Here is an 18,462-nt window from a genome sequence, read left to right as displayed (position 1 = left end):
AATTTTCACACAAAAATAGAAAAAAAAAACAATAAATTTTGGGGATTCCCCATACTTAGAACTGAAACTCAAATTTTTCATCAAACCCATACGTGTGGGGTATCTATGGATAGGTCTTGAAAAATGATATTGAGGTTTCTAATATAATTTTTTTCTAAACTGAATAGATTGCGCGAGAGACACTTCCGAAGTGGTAAAATGTGTGCCCCCCCCCCCCCCCCCTGTAACTTCTAAAATAAGGGAATGTTAAAACTAAAAAAATATATATGATGTACATTACTATGCAAACTTCCACAGAAAATTGGTTTGAACGAGATCTAGTAAGTAGTTTTTTTAATACGTCACAAATGGTACGGAACCCTTCATGGGCGAGTCCGACTCGCACTTGGCTTCTTGTAATACATTATGTCAGTCCAGGCAGTCCTTATTTATCAAGCCGAGTGAAGACCTTTTAGCGCAATTTTCTGTGAGTACAATTAAATATTAATCTAAATTTTGTAACTTTTTGTGCTAATACATATTTCTTATTCTTATTCTTATTCCGTCCGGAGACGTCCGCGTCCGCGAGGAGCCGATCGGCTTACGGCCATACACATGTGAAATGCGCTCAGACTCCGCCCGTTCGGTATTCTACAGGTCTTATTAGATAAAATTTGCTAAATTAGTTCTGCTTTTTAAAATTTGTAGGTTGGGGGTGGGGGGAATACCATTGGCAGAAATGTTATAGTACATTGTGCAACGAGGGGGGTAAGTGTAATTTTGGAAGCGAGGGTGGTAATTCCCGACAGCCGTAGGCTTTGCAATATGTATGCTTACCCCCGGAGTTACACACAATGTTTTTCATCACACTTGCAAAGAAAAAACTAAATTATAAGCGAAATAATTCCTAAATACGGTGACATTTCAAACTTTCGTCCGCCATTTTGTAATTTCTTGACAGCTTAGGCATCGAAGGCGGCACCTATTCGGCATTCAGCCACGATTGAAATTTATATAAAAATATTTTAAACGACTGTTAAATGAATCAAATTAAATAATTTACACATAAACAAAATATTAAATAATAAACGTCAGTATTTTAAAACTAAAACTCATTTATGCTACTTGGTTTGTATGAATAAGTGTCATAATAAAAAAGGCTATAACTCCCTAGGGAGTTATAAGTTTTTTCACAATCCATAACTCCCGCGGGAACAATATAGGTTTTTGTCCTTAAGTTCACCTGCGTGAAATAAGATCTTTTTCGAGCAAGTGTGATGAAAAATATATTTGATGTGATAATATTGGCTGCTATATTTCGGTAGGTTCATAGTTCTGGTACTGCAAAAAATTATAAAGTCAGACCAAGCTAAGTTGGCAGAGATTTTGATAGCCCAGCCTGTGCAAGTGTTAAGTAAATGTCATAATTTCATACATGTTGAACGTTAATACACACATGTTGTACACTTGCACTGTCTGGGCTATCCAAATTGCTGCCAACTTATCTTGTTTGACTCTATTTAAAATTCTTGAAATAATGCTAGAGCTACTCTTGAAGGTGACTTCAATAAAACTTGAGTAGTGAGTACCTATTATACATTTAATTAAAAAAACTGGTTGATTTCACTGGTAACCAAAGAGCTGGCAGCTTTCTCCCGCAACATATCAGTATCGCAATACAGCGGGGAAATGCTGACAGCATCCTCAGCGCCATGCCAAAGGGCCCAATTTTCAAATGTATTTTAGTTTCATTAATATTTTTTTTGGTATAAATTAAGTTTTATTTTATAAGTTGTGACATTCCATGGGTAAAGGTACCTTATGGTTGGTATGGAGTTATGCATATCTCAGTAATTATCTAAGAGTAATAAGCTATCGATAACACAAAATATCAACCTCGTAAGTTGTGTAGTTACAGAGGAAATATTAATATTAATTGAAAATATTATTGTAATTAGAGCAATTTTACGAAGCAGACGAAGAAGAAGTTTAGCCACCTAAAAACTATGTTACTGAAGTAAGTTACATATTTGACTATAAATATGTAACTTACTTAAACTTATATTATACTTTAGACTCTTCAGATTAAAAAAATGTTGCGACATACTTTTAACAAATCGAAACCTTCGATATCGACTGATTAATATGCATACTGTACCCCTAGTGTAACTTTGATCGACATCATAACGTGACGAACGCGTTTGCGTTAAGTGTCATATTGTATAGGATTTTGAGTTTCCAAAACGTCCCGCTTGGCGCGCTCTTTCGAAATTCAATACAAAATGAGACTAAACGCAAACGCGTACGTCACGTTTGGAAATCGAATTTATTTACACTAGGGGTACAGTATTGTTTTATTTTCACGATTAATTGCAATGAGCTCTCAAGTTTTAAATTTATCTATTTGATAACGATGACTAGAAATAAAATATTCGAGCGCATATCAATTTTTAAACCGCAATTAAATACCTAGTAATTTTAACTTTTCACGGTCTTTGCTCCATACATTTAAGAAAAGGTAGTTATGGAAATAAGTTTAACAATTCATCCGTACAAGAAATCGATTACATTAAATTTCATCTTTTTATGAATTTAATTTATTAATTTAACAATAAACTGCCCAAATACAATTAGTTCATCCTCATAAAATTCTTTAAAAAATACCAATAATATGTATGTAAAAAAAAGGTTCCTTGTGGCTAAGTTACATGATGAGGCACAATGAATGATGGAACAGTTAGGCCGGTTGTAGAAGTCCGGTGGTTTCGCCGGACAATTGTCCGTGTTCGGCGACGATGTCTGGTTTTCTTGGGTGTAGCTGTCGGTAGCCATGTACAAAACCGGACATAGTCGCGTAACACGGTCCGGTTTCCGGCGAAAACACCGGACATCTACAACCGGCCTTAGGATAAACTTACTTTGGGGTTAAGATGGCATAAATAATGAAATATGTTATCAAATATATATTTTTGGCTTTTACTTCTTTCTAGTCGTATCCTTATTGCTGATGCTAAAGGTCGTGATTACCACAGACGCTTAGCACCATCTTCTTTCAGGAACTCATATTCTGCGCCATTTGCAGGCAAGCCAGGGCCTTGAGTCCTGCATATGCCTTTACTGTGTCCACCAGGCTCTTACTCTACTTCTCTTCCCGTCTATTTTTTGGCAGGTTACCATAGTGCCATAAGTGGCTTGTGGATATCGTTTGGTAACCTCACATAAGGCTTCAGGTATTGGCAATTTTTCAGCTATCCAATGGCAGAGTTATTGCATGCAATTGAACTAAATGAAGATATTCTGCCCTAAAGACTTTACAGAAGCATCTTGATATGATAGCAGGCTACTTGGATTTGTAAAAAACACAGTCATTGGCATTTATGGTGTCATAATATTCGTTCCCAGGCAGAACTGAAATGATCAAATTTGTCTTTCAGAATGATAATACAGTTCCCTACCAAACTTCTTTTACCATACTATACGTGTATTGCGCGTCTACACTAGCCGTATTGTGCGTGAGGAAATTGCCTCGCGCGTATGTTCGCTCAGGGTGGACCCGGCTACTGAATAATAATTTTTGAATATTTTCAATAACTCCACCGTAAGGCACCTTTTCTACTAAACTTTGAAATTACTAGGCATATAACTTACTTATCAATAAAACACAGGTAAACAATCGTTACACATAGTGGTTTGAGATCACGCAATATAAAAAAATTAAACATGTTTTCACCTTTTCACAAGACATTTAACATCTCCGAAACTGAAATCCCGCATGAGGTACCTTTTCCCGTTGAACGTCACAGTTAGTTTATCTTATACCTTTAAACGAGCAATTCTTGTATATATATATATATATATATATATATATAAGTGTATACGCTCGTAGGGGCCTCATAAGATAAAAATAAATTATTGAGTTTCTCCGAAATTGAGTTAATTAGAATACCGGTGTCTTTGAGAAAGTTACTTAATTTAAGCTCAGGAATGTACCCTTGAAATTAACGGAAATAAAAAAAACATGGTGTAAATTACTATCACTTTGTTATTATATCTTATGGCAGTTATGGTGTTAGGTCGACTTTTTTGTAAATTAAGATATTCTTTTATCAAATAAGTATAAATAATTATGCTATACCAATTAAAATGGGTTTTTGAAATAATTATTCTTAATTTATAAAAAATAAACATGATCCTTGGAACATAAAATCATGAATGTTCCATAACTATTTTGGCTCAGTGATCCAAAAAGAATCTTGGCCTCCGAGACGAGAGCCATCTTTAATTTTTATTGATCAACAGGAATCCACCACAAGCTATCTCTATTTTTTGCATGTATGTAGCTCATATGTTACAAGCAAGCAAGTTATAAGTAAAAAAAAAAAGTATAAAACTAATTATAGCTAAAGAATAGACATGTACATCCATTATAAATCTTGAAAAACCTTAGTCTTCCTTATTTATTAGTGTGGTAAAAATGATCCCATTGGCATACCTACATCACATACAGTCGTCAGAACTTTTACTGTCAAGAAATTAAATTATATTTCCTCGCTGTGAGAGTTTTCCATGCGAAAGGGTAGGTATATCATAGTTTGCTTTCATGTGGAATCGCTACAGGTTGGTAAGTGATGTGAGATGTGTAACTTACCAACCAAGGAACATGTAAGATGACTGTTATATGATAGCGAGATGATGACACACATACCAAATAATGGTAATTCCATACTCATACTGTAGTATGAGAGTGCAATTGCATTTTTCTGTTCTATCAATATTTACACAATTGTACACATATACACATGGAAAAATGTAGTCTTACTGGATTGTTGAAGTATGTAATGAAGTACACAAATTTATGAGGAAATGTGCGATCACTTGATCTTTGTACAGGCTTCATCAGGTTCTGAGAGTTTATAGTGATATATATTTTTTCTATAATAATTTGTTGAATTTCTTTTGGCATTTCAAGAATATGAAATAAATGCAATATGGCGGGCAGCAGTATGATCAGCACAACATAGCCAACTTTTTAAACACATATTTTACACATAACTTTTTAAATGACCAGAAGAATGAAAAAAATATTATATCAGTAGTATGATTTGTTGTTTTGCAGAATATTGTTTGAAAATTTTGTACTAACCCATAAGGCAACTTAAAATTTTTGTAATTAATATTTGGAGTTAACATTGAATGTTTTGTAATAATTACATTTTTAAACAAGAGAATGTATATAGTAATTTTAGTTTCATAGGACTACTATTTAGAAATACACCCAAAATGAAAAAAAAAAACTAATGCTTCAAGCTAGATATGAGTGTGCTGAGTTGCCAAAGTCACAAATTTGAGTCTCGACCTAGAAAGATTCTTTTATTTATCCTTTTATTCTCAAACGATAGTGAGAAACACTTATTAGCAGACATTATACTCAGTGAAAAGTTGATTTATTTAGACAATTATTGCTCCTTTGAATGGACTAAACATAAACACATAAACTAGGATTCTCCTATCAACTAAGTACAGTAGACACTCAATGATCTGGCACTGGAATTTTTTCCTTCTGCTGGATTATTGGAAGTGCTGGATTAATGGATTTATATAGAAATAAAAGTTTTATATAGAAAACATAGTTTAATCAGTAATGGCAACCTGTTGGATCTCATTATTATTCTGTTCAACATGTAGAACCTTTTTGGTTGCGTAAGTGGAAAATTATTCTTTAACAAATATTTATTTACTTTTGATTCCTTCTTGTTATAATATATTTTGTTACTAATATTGCCTCTTATTAACTTCCTCAAAGTCAGTAAAGTGTTATCTAAAGCAATGTTTTAAACTGCCCAAGATGGGAGCAAAATCACACAAACAATCCAACCGCTATTAGCTACTGGCAGTAATACAGCCGAATGCCGGATTACAGAGCGGGCCATCCAAGACGAAAACTGCTGGATTACTGGACATGCCGGATTACAGTCAAGGTATTAAATATTGACACGGACAAAGTGCCAAAAATATGTATACGCTACCATAATGTATGGGAAATAAGGTCGTGTATACATATTTTTGGCATTTTATCCATGCCGATATTTAATACCTTGACTGTACCAAGCTCCTACTCTTGACTAAGACTACATAGACTGAGAGGGCATTCTCTGAAGCTGACAAGGATGCAGAGTAGTAGCAACCTAAGACAACACTTCCTGTCTTAACTGCGTAGTGAAAGTGTGGAACAGTTTGCCCAAATCCGTAATCAGTGCACCCTCAGTGAACTCTTTTAAAAACAGACTCGACAAACATTTTATAAATGGACAAAACACAGGTGCAGGACATTGATTTGCACATATCACCCCCTGCCTATGCATTCATAAATAATAACAAATAAATAGCTGACAAGCATATTTGTTCAGCCTCAAAATATGATAAAAACCAATACATAGATAATTAAAGGAACACGACAGTTACAATATAAATACTATAAACTTACCTCAGTTTGGTCAAATTCTTGCAGATGCCTGTCATTCCTTTGTTTTTCATAAAATGCACGAGCCAGGGCGCTCCTAGGACGGTATAATCCATTCAATTGGTTATTATTAGCCATGTCTTCAATGAAACTCTGATCGTTTTCTTGTTTAGGGCTACAGTATTTTGTATTCAGAAACTCCTCATCCTTAGGACACTCTTGTTGGGTTTCCTTTGAGTAACAATAATATAAATCAGTATCAGATCTAATTCTTATATTCACAGCAGTCACAGCATAACATATTATGCTTAATTGGCATAATATCATACGGAAAACAATAGGCATTTAATATTCTTTGGTATTTTGGTCAGTATGTTACATTTTTTCAGGTTATGTGTCTCTTTTCCCTGGCTATGAAATACATTCTATCCAGAGTAAATAACTTCATGAAATATCTCTACTATCACGTGCCTTAAATATGTGTTTTAACACAGTTGAGATATGAAAATGATAACAATACATTTAAATAAATATTATTTGGTTTCTAAATGTCATAGCAGTTTTCTTGTCGCCCAACAGAGGGCGTTCTCACGGTGACAGATATGCGTTTACGGATATAGCTGTTCCCAACCACACAACTTACAATTTGTGTAGTTGGGAACAGCTATTAATACAAATGAAAGTATTATTATTTTTTACTTTTTTTATATAATGGAATGATTAAAAACCATTCTTGAAAAAAAAACATTCAAGACATGTTTTCAGTTTCTTCATCCCTATATTTTTATTATAAATCAATTTTTAAGAGCCATCATAGTAGCTATTGTATACGAATAAGACCTCTCTTATCGTGTTTCACGTATTGCGGCGTCCCGTTCCTCTTGTCACCTTGCCAGTTACCAAATTTAGAAGTTCTTATTTAAAGCCCGACCATATGATCATTGTCAAGAGGGCGCTGTTATTCTCATGTATAGGGTGACAGTTCAGATTTGTATGAAAAATTTAGTTCCAATGAAATTCCGCAATATGGCGCGTGATCATCGAAGTTTATTACATAGCGACTGACATGTCTCTGGTTTATTATAACAAAGAAATAATGACAATAATGTATAAAAAATATAATAAACATATTTTCCTACTCCTCTACTGTTATCTGTCATTTATGCATTCATTAACACGAATATAAGAACATACATAAAAGGTTTCAAGAAAAGTCTATATTGTCTATTCCTCATAAAAGCTCTTGTGCTTTTAATCGCTGTAACGTTACTGCGATTAATGGCTACCAACCTAACAAAACCAAAACGAAGTACAGTTTTAAACTAAGTGCATTGCTGCCAACTTACAGAATATTCATTTGGTTGCACAGTAAAAATAATTACTTCATAAGTTAGAAACACGCATGTGACACCCGTAATATAGCAACACCCATAGACTACGAAGACCGCTTAGCGTTGCTTGTTAGTCTCCGTAGGCTACGGTGGCCAAAATTGAGAAAAAACTGTCCAAAAATTTAATTTTGCAAGTAGCAAGTACCAGGGCCTCATGAGTTACGAGGTGTCGCTGACCGGCCGGCCGCGGCCCGGGGCGGGCTGGGCGCGTAACAAGGTATGCTCGCGCGTCTTGGCTATATACTTTTGCTGTAATTTGTTTACCTAAATTAAGATTTATTTTTGTTGACACGTAGGAAAAATATTGTATGCAACGTTGTATAAGTAGGTCAAAAAATGCTCGTGGCGTATTCCTTTACAATGTTCGCCTACGCCTTCGGCTCCGGCTCACATTGTAACTCACGCCACTCTCCTTTTTTGACCCTTCTTATACAACTGTTGCATAAAATACTATTAATTTAATATATTAATCTGAAATGTAAGTAAATGAATCTCTCTTTTTGTGATCAATAAAAAATATTAGACGATATAATTAATTAAAAAATATTAATAATTCACATCTCTGCAATGCATGGTCAGGTGAAGTTGGTGCTGGGAATTAAATGGCTGCTACCTTCCTAAAACCCCAACAGTTTCGCTGCAGGTTTGAATTTGTGACGTGTGCCTCGTATGCACATACTCGTGGCTCGAATTATAGCAATGCATAATAATATCTTTGTTCTAAGCTAACCCAGTATCGTACTCAGCGATTTATTCCAACGGTTCGCGAGGACTTCGTACAGTCAGCGTCAAATACTTTGTAGCAGTCAAAGTGGCCAAATAGTTCGGTACACCATACAAAATATATGGTGTACCGAACTATTTGGCTACTTTGGTTGCTACAAAGTATTTGACGCTGACTGTACATGTGTTTGAAAAAGGAGGTAATCTGTGGTGCGAATACACCATCGACAGAGGTCACGAGAGGGGTGAAGGTAGCATGTATCGCTTCGCAGGCAGCGGAGTATTTTCTTTGTTTTTCAGTCTCGGCAGATTTTAGGACAGAAGTGAGATGGCGTGCAATATAAGAGGGAGCGTCAGTGTCTACAACACTGATATCAAATAACGCCTCTCTCTGAGCATTCCATACGCCACGACAAGATAAGTCACTACGTAATCAAAGGTCTTCTTCTATGATTATGGGTTCTATTGTGACGTTGCTCCAAGATTGGTGACATAGTTCAACAAATAAGTCGCGTATTTCGTTGTGTTGTCTTGAAATTAGCCCCCAAGTCTTGCAAGAGAGAGCAAATATTACTGATCAGGCTTTACCTACTGGTCGCTTTTAAAGTGTCTACAGACGGCCGCACCGGATCGTGACCTTGGTGCGGTCCAGCACAATTTCGATCGTGTGTTCACCGTACATAATCATTGAAATATGGGCAACACTTGCGGAAGTGTACGGCCGTCTGTAGTGCAGTATCGTACCGTTTTGATGGTTCGGCGCGATTGTGTGGAAGTCCATGCTATTCCTAGAACCACTTCAAGGTCACGGTCCGGTGCGGTCATCTGTTATGGCCTTATGGCTTATAAGGTCCAATTACATTCACACTTCCCGATATCGGGCCCGAAATCAGTTCCGATGTCGGGCCTGATAAGCGTTTTCTGTATCACGGAATAGATAAGTTGGCAGCGATTTTGGTAGCCCAGGCTGTGCAAATGTTATTTTAAACGTCAAACATCTATGAAATTATGACGTTTACCACTTGCACAGGCTGGGCTATCAAAATTGCTGCCAGTTATCATGGTCTGACTCTAACAATATTTGACATGTAAAAAAAATGGTTCATATGCAAATATCAATATCACAAAAATATCATTTTTGGCAATTAGAGACAAAGTATTTTTTACATTTCAAATATTGTTAAGGATGTGTCGATATTCCGTGAAACCATTATCAGGCCCGACATCGGGACTTATTTCGGTCTCGATATCGAGAAGAGTGGATGTAATTGGCGCTTTAATACTTAAGAGCGTCAGCAACGGTAACGACACGACTTTATGGTCATATCATATCACAGCAGGGGACCAAAATTTGTGCGATTGTATGTGTAGTTTAGCAAGCTATTAAATGTAGGCGCGAAGGGTCAGTCAGTTCTATACAAAATTTGAATATCGCACTTTTTTCTACAAAGTGACTACCAGAGTATAGTCGCTTTTATTGATATTGATAACCAAGACAAGTTGGCAGCGATTTTGAGAGCCCGTGCAAATGTTCTAATTCTAAACGTCCAATATCTATGATATTATGACACTTGCACAGGCTATGCTCGCAAAATTACTCTTACTCGGGCCCGACATCAGGCCTGATTTAGTGTGGATGTAATTGGCCCTGGTGTCGTGACGATAAAATCGTGTCGTTAGCGTTACCGTGGACGATATACGATGAAGTAGGTAGGTATACGAGCGGCCAATAAATAATATTTCGTATTTAGAGCATTTATGGTTCAAACTAGTACTTATAGAAGTTTATATGCACGGGTGGTACTTTTCTCTGCAGCTGACCGTACCTACTCGTACTAAAGTTGAGAAAATTGTGTGTGTTTGAGGATAGTGGACGACCGGTTTTCGTACAAACGTAGTCCCCATTTTTCTCTCAGGACATTGGCATATTCGTTTGACATCAATTTGCGTCAAAATATTTTCTATAATGTTATTAATATTCAGAGAGGAAAATGGAAACTACGTCTGTATGGAGAACGTTCACGGCGTGCCTTCCTCGCCTTTCGTCTCGTCTCATTTTCGCATTTATAAGGTCAGAATAAGATGTACCTAGATGACATGTAGGTACATATAATACATTTCAACAGAAAAAAAAATCACTTGGTTTTTTTAGGGCTCCTATACTGAAATGCGCCTAAATATTGGCTGGTAGAAGTTTAGCAGAAGGTAAACCAAAAACTACACATTCACTGCCAAGAACACGTATGTGTGTTCATTTTGTACTGGAGACGGGGCACCCGGCACCGAAAGTACCTACTAACCGTATCTTGTTTAGACTCCACCGAAGCCCTCGCGATGGATCGCATCTCTCGAAGTAAATAGTGCACCATCTTGCTTTCTCCGACTTCAACTGTTTGTTATCGTCGTTTACGCACTTTAGCACACACGCGGTTGATTTTTACTAATTAATGGTCTTCCCAATAGTCTTAAACACTATCAAATGAAAGTCGGAGTGTGTCCTGGTTAGTTTAATAATGAAATGTTCGGTAAAAGTGCCTATAAGCCCGATTGTTAAGGTTTGGCCTTGCCCGTGACCGACCGTTCACTGGTAACAGTAACCGCCGCGCTTGAGCAGTTGCGATAGATCTTTTTACTAAAAAAGTAAAATGTATCGATGTGAAATGTGATATCGTTTGTAAAATATATTGTATGTAGGTGCTACGTACTAGGTAGTAGGTACCTGGGTGTCAAAGGGCACTTATCTGACTTATCTTGTTTCTTTCTATAGATTTCTAAGGCCCAGCCATACAAGAAAAAAGTCCAAAATTTACCAATGAAGTTTGAACCATATAATGTTAGAGATAAAGTTAATTATTTCTGTTTTAAAAAATATTTTTTTTCTTACTGAATAAGTACCATAGGTAGGACTGTGAGCCTGGAGGATCGGTAGGTACGGTCCGGTATGATTAATCTCGTAAAATAGTTGTAATCACTTAATAAATATTTAAAAGTAAACCGGCCAAATGCGAGGCGGACTCACGTTCCAAGGGTTCCGTATATGTATCACACAATTTGTAATACTTGCTGTTTTCTTGACGTGAAACGTGAGATAAACCTCTTTAAAAACCCGTAGGGTTTGGATCAGATGTGAAGGAAAGAATTATGGCGCGATGGCTTATATTATACCTCTGCACAGAGGCGGCGTTAGGCGTGGTCCGTCCGTCTATCACATCCAGAAATTACTGGAAACTGTAAAGACACAAATTATGAATCTAAGATCTACCACTAGCATCTGTTCCTCTCGTGTATAAAATGAGTCTCGTGCCCAATAGTGCAATATAATATAATATGTTGATATTCTCTTTGGTTACCGCGAGAGTGAAACGCATGAAAACGGATCGCAACGGAAAGATGTATCCTAAATTCATAATACGCAATATATCTAATGCGGTACACAGTAGGTACACAGTTTTATTTCATATGCCTATGTTGATGATGATACTCGCTCGAGTAATTGAATGGAGGAGAGGAGAGGCTGTGGGTGGAGCTACCGAGCTAAAATTTCTATTTCAAACCATTCGGTAAGTGAATTCAGAATTTAATTAAGTATAAGTTTTTATTTAACTTGGCCTGTTAGAATGTAATGTTTGTGTGGGTCAAATCTTGGAAGCTAAATTTGACCCACTTCCCAGTTTTCGATTGAGCTGAAAATTTTCATTCGGGTGACAATGCATATTACATCATCATGGTACCATCGAGCTGATCTAATGATGGAGACAGGTGCTGGCCGTGGGAACTAACTCTGCATGTGATAAAAAGTAACCTAAGGGATGGACTGCAACCCGATTGCAATTTGTATGGGAACTGCACGCCGACTGCACGCCAACTGCAACGTCGGCTTGCAGTCTGTCTGTATCGACTCTAATTGTGTTTGGGGTTTTTAGATTTGTCTCGATGAGTTTTAGTTGCCTGTGGGAAGAAAAGACAGTCAGCGATAAAAGCTTGTCCCAAAAATGAAATTAAAAAAAAAAGCTTATTTGACCTACACTTTTACTTAGCTTCAGTCCGATTAATTTATTTTTTGTATCGTGCTTCTAACTACCCAGCACAGGGCCCATAGCGAAAATCGAGAATGCGTTATCTGCTTCTCTATCACTCTTGCATATTCGAGCGATAGAGAGGAAGATAACTAAATATAGTAAGTAGTAGTATGTACCTACCGGATTTCTAGTACTTACATAGTAGTCGCTGATGTCAAATAATAGTCTAAGCGGTGATCTGCTTTAGCAATTTGCCGTTGCCGGTGCTAGTACCTGTCTTCGGTTAAGTGTCTGGTAATCTTGGAGGCTAAAAAGGTACCGTTTCCTGGTGTTTGATTAAACTGAAATTTTGTATAATAGATACTTCCACAGTTTCGATAATATTCTAATAGAGTTATGAAGATGGCCAAGCATAAAGGAAAAACTCCAGATAGACGCACAAAGGACATCATGTAGGCTCAGCTGAATGCTGCTGACAATAAGAGCGTGTATAGAAAAATGCAGTTTTTAATTAATGTATCCGCATACTCATCTTTTTAATTAATTTATTAATACTTCACCTACACATACTTCATAAAAAAACCATGATACACAATACACATGTTGTTACCTACCAGTTCTTTTCTTACCTATATTCTTATCCTGTGTCATTTTCGTATTAATGGTAATTTTTCCGTGGGAAGGGTGTTAAACCGCCGAATAACGTCTAATATGCTGGAGGAACACACCCTACGTTGGTTAGCGAACCCATCGGACTTACAATTACAATAGCCGAGTAACGTAGCTAGCCTGTGCTACCGACCGTTCCCCTAATATCCACTACCCCTGGGATGCTTCAATTCGCCAACTTGTGACTTGTGTCTGAAGCCAATTCTCACGTTGGGTCATGTTTTTCGGCTCCCAGAAAGGAATGGTGCCAGATCAACCGACTTCGAACTGAGCATGGACGCTGTGCCGATTATATTTTCAAGTGCGGGTGGCGAGACTCGCCAGAGTGTGACTGCGGAGCTCAAAGCAGACTATCCACCACATAACAGTCGACTGCCCTTAGAGAAAGTTTATTGGCAACCATGAAGACTTGCTCGCTCCTAGTGAAGACGCAGCCCTAATATGGGCCAAGACATTGGATATAGTTCTCTAACTCTTTATTTCAATAACAATATACATAATGGATATATACAGATGATTACTATAACTCTTTATTACTTTCTAATACCTTAAGCGACTCGAATCTTACCTTACGATTAAATAAATAAATGTTGGGTCACTGAACCAACGGAGTAAGTAATTAGTTTTATACTACGTCGGTGTCAAACAAGCATACGGCCCGCCTAATGGTAAGCAGTCTCCGTAGCCTATGGGCTGCAACTCCAGAGGTGTTATTTGCGCGCTTGCTCAGTTTGTTTATAAACAATTCGGAACGTAAGGAAAAAGATTCTAAGTATTTCAGTGTGATGAGTAAAGAGTAAACCTGCAAATCTATGCATAGGATGTGCAAGAGTTATTTTAAACTCAAATTAGACGTTTTACATAACACTTGCACAGCCTGTGCTGTGCTATAAACACGCTGCGGAGTTACCTATATATCTGGATCTCACTCTATACGCTTAATTAAAATACATGCATAGCTAAGTAAATAGACTACATCGCGTTGAGTGCTAGTGTCGTAGGTTTCAATTTTAAACTATGCACTTTGAGGCTAAATATTCAGTAGGTAATATGTACTCACATCTTCTTCAATGTCTGGTATTTTTAAGTTTTGCCACTCTGTCCGCCAATCTGACATTTTGAAACACTTAACACTGTGAATTCAGTTGTAAACCGCGCACCGACCGCCTTGAAGTGAGCGATAAGTAATTTCGTTTATCTATAGCTGTAGTATTTATATCGTTAACGAGATAACGTTGTTCTAAAACCGATAACGGAATTATTCAGATTATTCTAGAAATACGTGAACATTAGAAAATGTTAAGTGTGTAATTAAAATGGTTTGAGCACACGGTTTACAGTGCGCACGCGGTAGCGCGACCCACTTCGATTATTGTTATCAAGTATGTGATCAACCATCAAGCATTGTGGTAACAAGAATGAGATCGTAATCGGTCAAGACTATGAGGATAATGATGTCTATTTGTCTGTATTCCAAGTATTGGAGTCATCGCTGGTTTTTCCGAAAGTGATTAATAAAGCTCAAGGTCTCACTAAAATAAGTCGAGTTGTGTCACAGGATCATAAAGGCCAATTTGAACGTACATTGATATGAAAATGATATCTGCATGATGTGAAGACAGGTACGAACAAGTACGAGTGATATGTTCGATAACTAACTAACATCATTCAGATATTATTCTGATGTCAGTACCTATGTATACGTTCGAATTGACCTGATAGCTACCTATTTTCGATATTGTCAATAACATGGCATAAGATCTGTGCGTTTCCATTACATTGATGCCATATTCCGCGGTGCCGGTAGCCTCTCAGGGCTCAATTCGACGTGTTTTAATAACAACTCGCGACACAGTAACCATAAGGCCTAATATTCAAAATAATTATATCATCAGTGATAGATTAAATGTAGTGGACGCAAAGATAAAACGAAAGTGACCTAGCACTGCGGCTAAGTATTTTTTAATAAAATAATCGGAGACTAACCATTTTAATTTGTTTAGGTTCAATACGGTTTAGTTTAGTCGATCACGCGCGCCCGCGGCGCTGCGTCCGCGCCTCGCGGGACATTTAAAATAATTACAAGCCATCGGAGAAACGTAACAGCCAGTGTTTTGAGACCATTACTTATTTTTTAATTCCAAAAAATGCTTAAAAGCACACACTTAGTGCCTATTGGTGCAATACGGGCAATAAATGAGACTGTTACAAGTTTTTCGTGTAATTTTGGTGTATGAATTATGCTGCGTGTAATTAGGTTTATGGATTTTTGGTGAAAATTTTGCTAAAGGGACGCGAGAAGATACCTACATAATTTAAACCCAGTAAAGCACAGGTTTCAAGAAAATTATATCATATCGCAAAAATGTTTTTACATCTAATTCTAGGTTCAACATATTCTACTACTACTACTACTACTACTACTTAATGGCGCAGCGACCGAAAATGAGTCTTGGCCTCCGACACGAGTACACGCCAGTTGTCTCGATCCTGCGCCATCTCCCGCCAGTTATCGGCCTGGAGATCGCGCAAGTCCGCTTCAACAGCATCGCCCCAGCGATATCTGAGACGTCCGATAGGCCTCCGCCCTACCGGGCGTCCCAGGTATGCCCTTTTAGCGCCGCGATCCTCCTCCATTCTCAAAACGTGGCCAAGCCAGCGGAGACGGTGAGCTTTTGTTTCGCCGACAATATTGGGTGTAGCCACAAGATATAACATATTCTAGTGTTATCATATCATTATGGTACTTAGTTCCAGGGCGGCAAGTGAAGGGGAAACTAAGCCTTATTGGGGTCAGTTCGGTTTTCTCACGATGTTTCCCTTCTGTGAAAAACGACTTAATGTCACAATAGATATATCTACATAAAAAAATATATTTGGTAAGTAGCGAAGTAAAAATGAAATATATTAGTTGCTCCTTCGCCTAGTGGACGAGAACTAGAGCTAGAAGGAAACTAGCGCAATGACTATTATACCATAATTTGGATGAAATAGGTAATCAATTATTTTACATGTCGGTGTAGCCGCACTATACATGGTTTCGCGTTAGTTACATTTATAGGTACTCGAATCTCTTGGATTCTAGCTAAATAATTAGATTATGCGATTTACAACCTTCAATAAGTATTTTTAATTTGACAAGTTCAGTAGGTATCTAATCCAAGTAATCCAATAAAGATACGAAATGATTAAAAATTGGAATCCGAAGCCATATTACTTGATACCGCAGCTTAGTGAAGCCAATGAGTTTGTTAGTATGATATTACTATTAGTAATTTGGCATTCCAAGTATCTGACAAAGTATAAAAAGTTTAACCTTTTGAACGCTTTATGTCATAAACACAAACATCACTCAAACGCCAAGCTCCCGGGCGCAAGCGAGCTAATGTAAACCTTAGGTACTTAAAAGTGTGAAGGTTTCTTTGACAGCGTACGTCATGACACCTATAGTTGTCTTTGGCGCTGTGGGCACGACTAGTAAAGCAGTAACGACGCCTTTAGGGATTCTTGGGATTCAAAGTGTTAGCGAAATCTCTAGTCGAGTAATATATCATTTACCCAACTAGAGATTTCGCTATATACCAATAAAGAAATCGATTTATGTCACTCGTGCCATGAAATAGAGTCATTTGACACATCATTAATAAAAATCGGTCAACTAGTTTCAACGGCTACGAAGTAGACGGCTATAAGTATTGATCTATAAAATCTTTCGTTATTGATATCCGTGCATCCTACCCGTACTTTAACCTAATTAGAGACGCATAATCATATTGCTGTCCCACCCATGATGCCCGTTGCAATTGGCACTGTGCGGTTTGACAGTAATATAATTATGCGCGTGCAATAGAGATAGCAACAGGTGGGTCAATGTACATAAATCTATCTGGAAAGCGTCTCATCTTCTTTACATTAGTGAAAACTAAAAGGAGGCAGTTATACCCCTGTATCTATCTCGATTTCGATCATAATATCGATTTAAATTTTCAATAGCTTAGTAATTTCCTTCTAGTCATACTGAAGAAGAGCTTTTACTACAAGTGAAATACTATATACCTAATTATGTATAGTAATAATTTAAGTCAATCAAGCAATCAGATCTGTACCCAAATAATTATCTGAACCATAATATATATATTACAACAAGGTGTTTCAGAATAAAAGCAAGCGGTCAGTTTAATTTAAATCCGTGCTCGTAGTTTTTGCACCCCCAACCGCATTCTCACAGCGGCCGGCTGATGCACTTCACTTCTGATTGGATCATTACCGTGTTCATCATACCCCGTGCGATCCTCGGGCCACGAAAGAGAAGGACTTATACCAACACTAAAGCTAAACAGAGATCGAAGTCACTCTGGCGCATCGCTCAGGAATTATTTCATATCATGATTATTGGAACTTTATTGCACTTCGTAACTAACAATTGACATTAGGAAATGCAATTTCATATTGATTTCGTAATCTCATCCGTCGTTTATTTTTATCAATGCGCGCAAATCTTTCTATGATTTACGGCTAACCGGGCATGTTGGTTGTTTTCTTGCGGCTTCACGTTCCAAGAAAATGTCATTAAAAGCTCGATAGGGGATTAACTCGGTTAAATTTTCACGTAGCTCGGCAGGAAATCGGTTTAGCAGCACAAAGGGTGGGAAGAAACCGAGAAATTATCTTTTCGACGGAATACAAACCGCTGAACGGACAATTACACCGTTACTGAGACGGGCATTAAGTTATCAAAAAATAATAATGCTTCACACCGGCCGGAAGGTGTCAGCGCTCACGTGCGCCGGTGGCTCTGGCATTGATTTCGATACGAATTACTCATCACGTTTCTAATAAAAATCGTCCATCAGGCATCTGTTGTCTTGTGTAACCGCATTTATTGCCATTAATGGTCGCCTTTCTTCACGTTAATATTAAGTCCGAGCGCCCCGGTACCACGGAATTAGATCTCGATTCCACTGTGAAAGTCGTATAACTTTTATGTGTTTAAGTAAATTAAAGAAGTTATGAATATTGTGACAGACATTCCACTTTAATGCAATAACTCTACTTGATCTTTATCTTCTTTGAGTGATCTTTAGGACTTATATACTTATTGATTAGGTAGACTTCGTAGTTAGGTACAGGGATCGGAAGCCGGTATTTTTTATTATAGGAGGCAAACGGTATGTTTTAGTTCTTTGTTAAATATTTTATGTCCGATTGGGCAATCTAATAA

General features: G+C 37.3%; 1 protein-coding gene across 4 annotated transcripts in view; it reads right to left on the bottom strand.

Moving 5' to 3' along the window:
• LOC133523665 (protein-L-histidine N-pros-methyltransferase) overlaps positions 1 to 15,078 on the bottom strand; it is a 115,260-nt gene extending 100,182 nt beyond the window's left edge. For 2 of the 4 annotated variants that reach the window (XM_061859342.1, XM_061859344.1), the window contains exon 1: positions 6,464 to 7,080. In XM_061859342.1, coding sequence (XP_061715326.1) covers positions 6,464 to 6,784 — 321 coding nt within the window. In that variant the 5' untranslated portion in view covers positions 6,785 to 7,080. Of the gene's footprint in view, positions 1 to 6,463; positions 7,081 to 14,301 lie in introns of those variants that run through there. The other 2 variants (XM_061859343.1, XM_061859345.1) reach the window with 2 other exon arrangements.
• Between the last annotated feature and the right edge of the window lie 3,384 nt (positions 15,079 to 18,462).

Source organism: Cydia pomonella, chromosome 12 (assembly GCF_033807575.1).
Source record: "Cydia pomonella isolate Wapato2018A chromosome 12, ilCydPomo1, whole genome shotgun sequence".
Lineage (NCBI taxonomy): Eukaryota > Metazoa > Arthropoda > Insecta > Lepidoptera > Tortricidae > Cydia > Cydia pomonella.
This window is presented reverse-complemented; position numbering and strand designations above follow the sequence as displayed.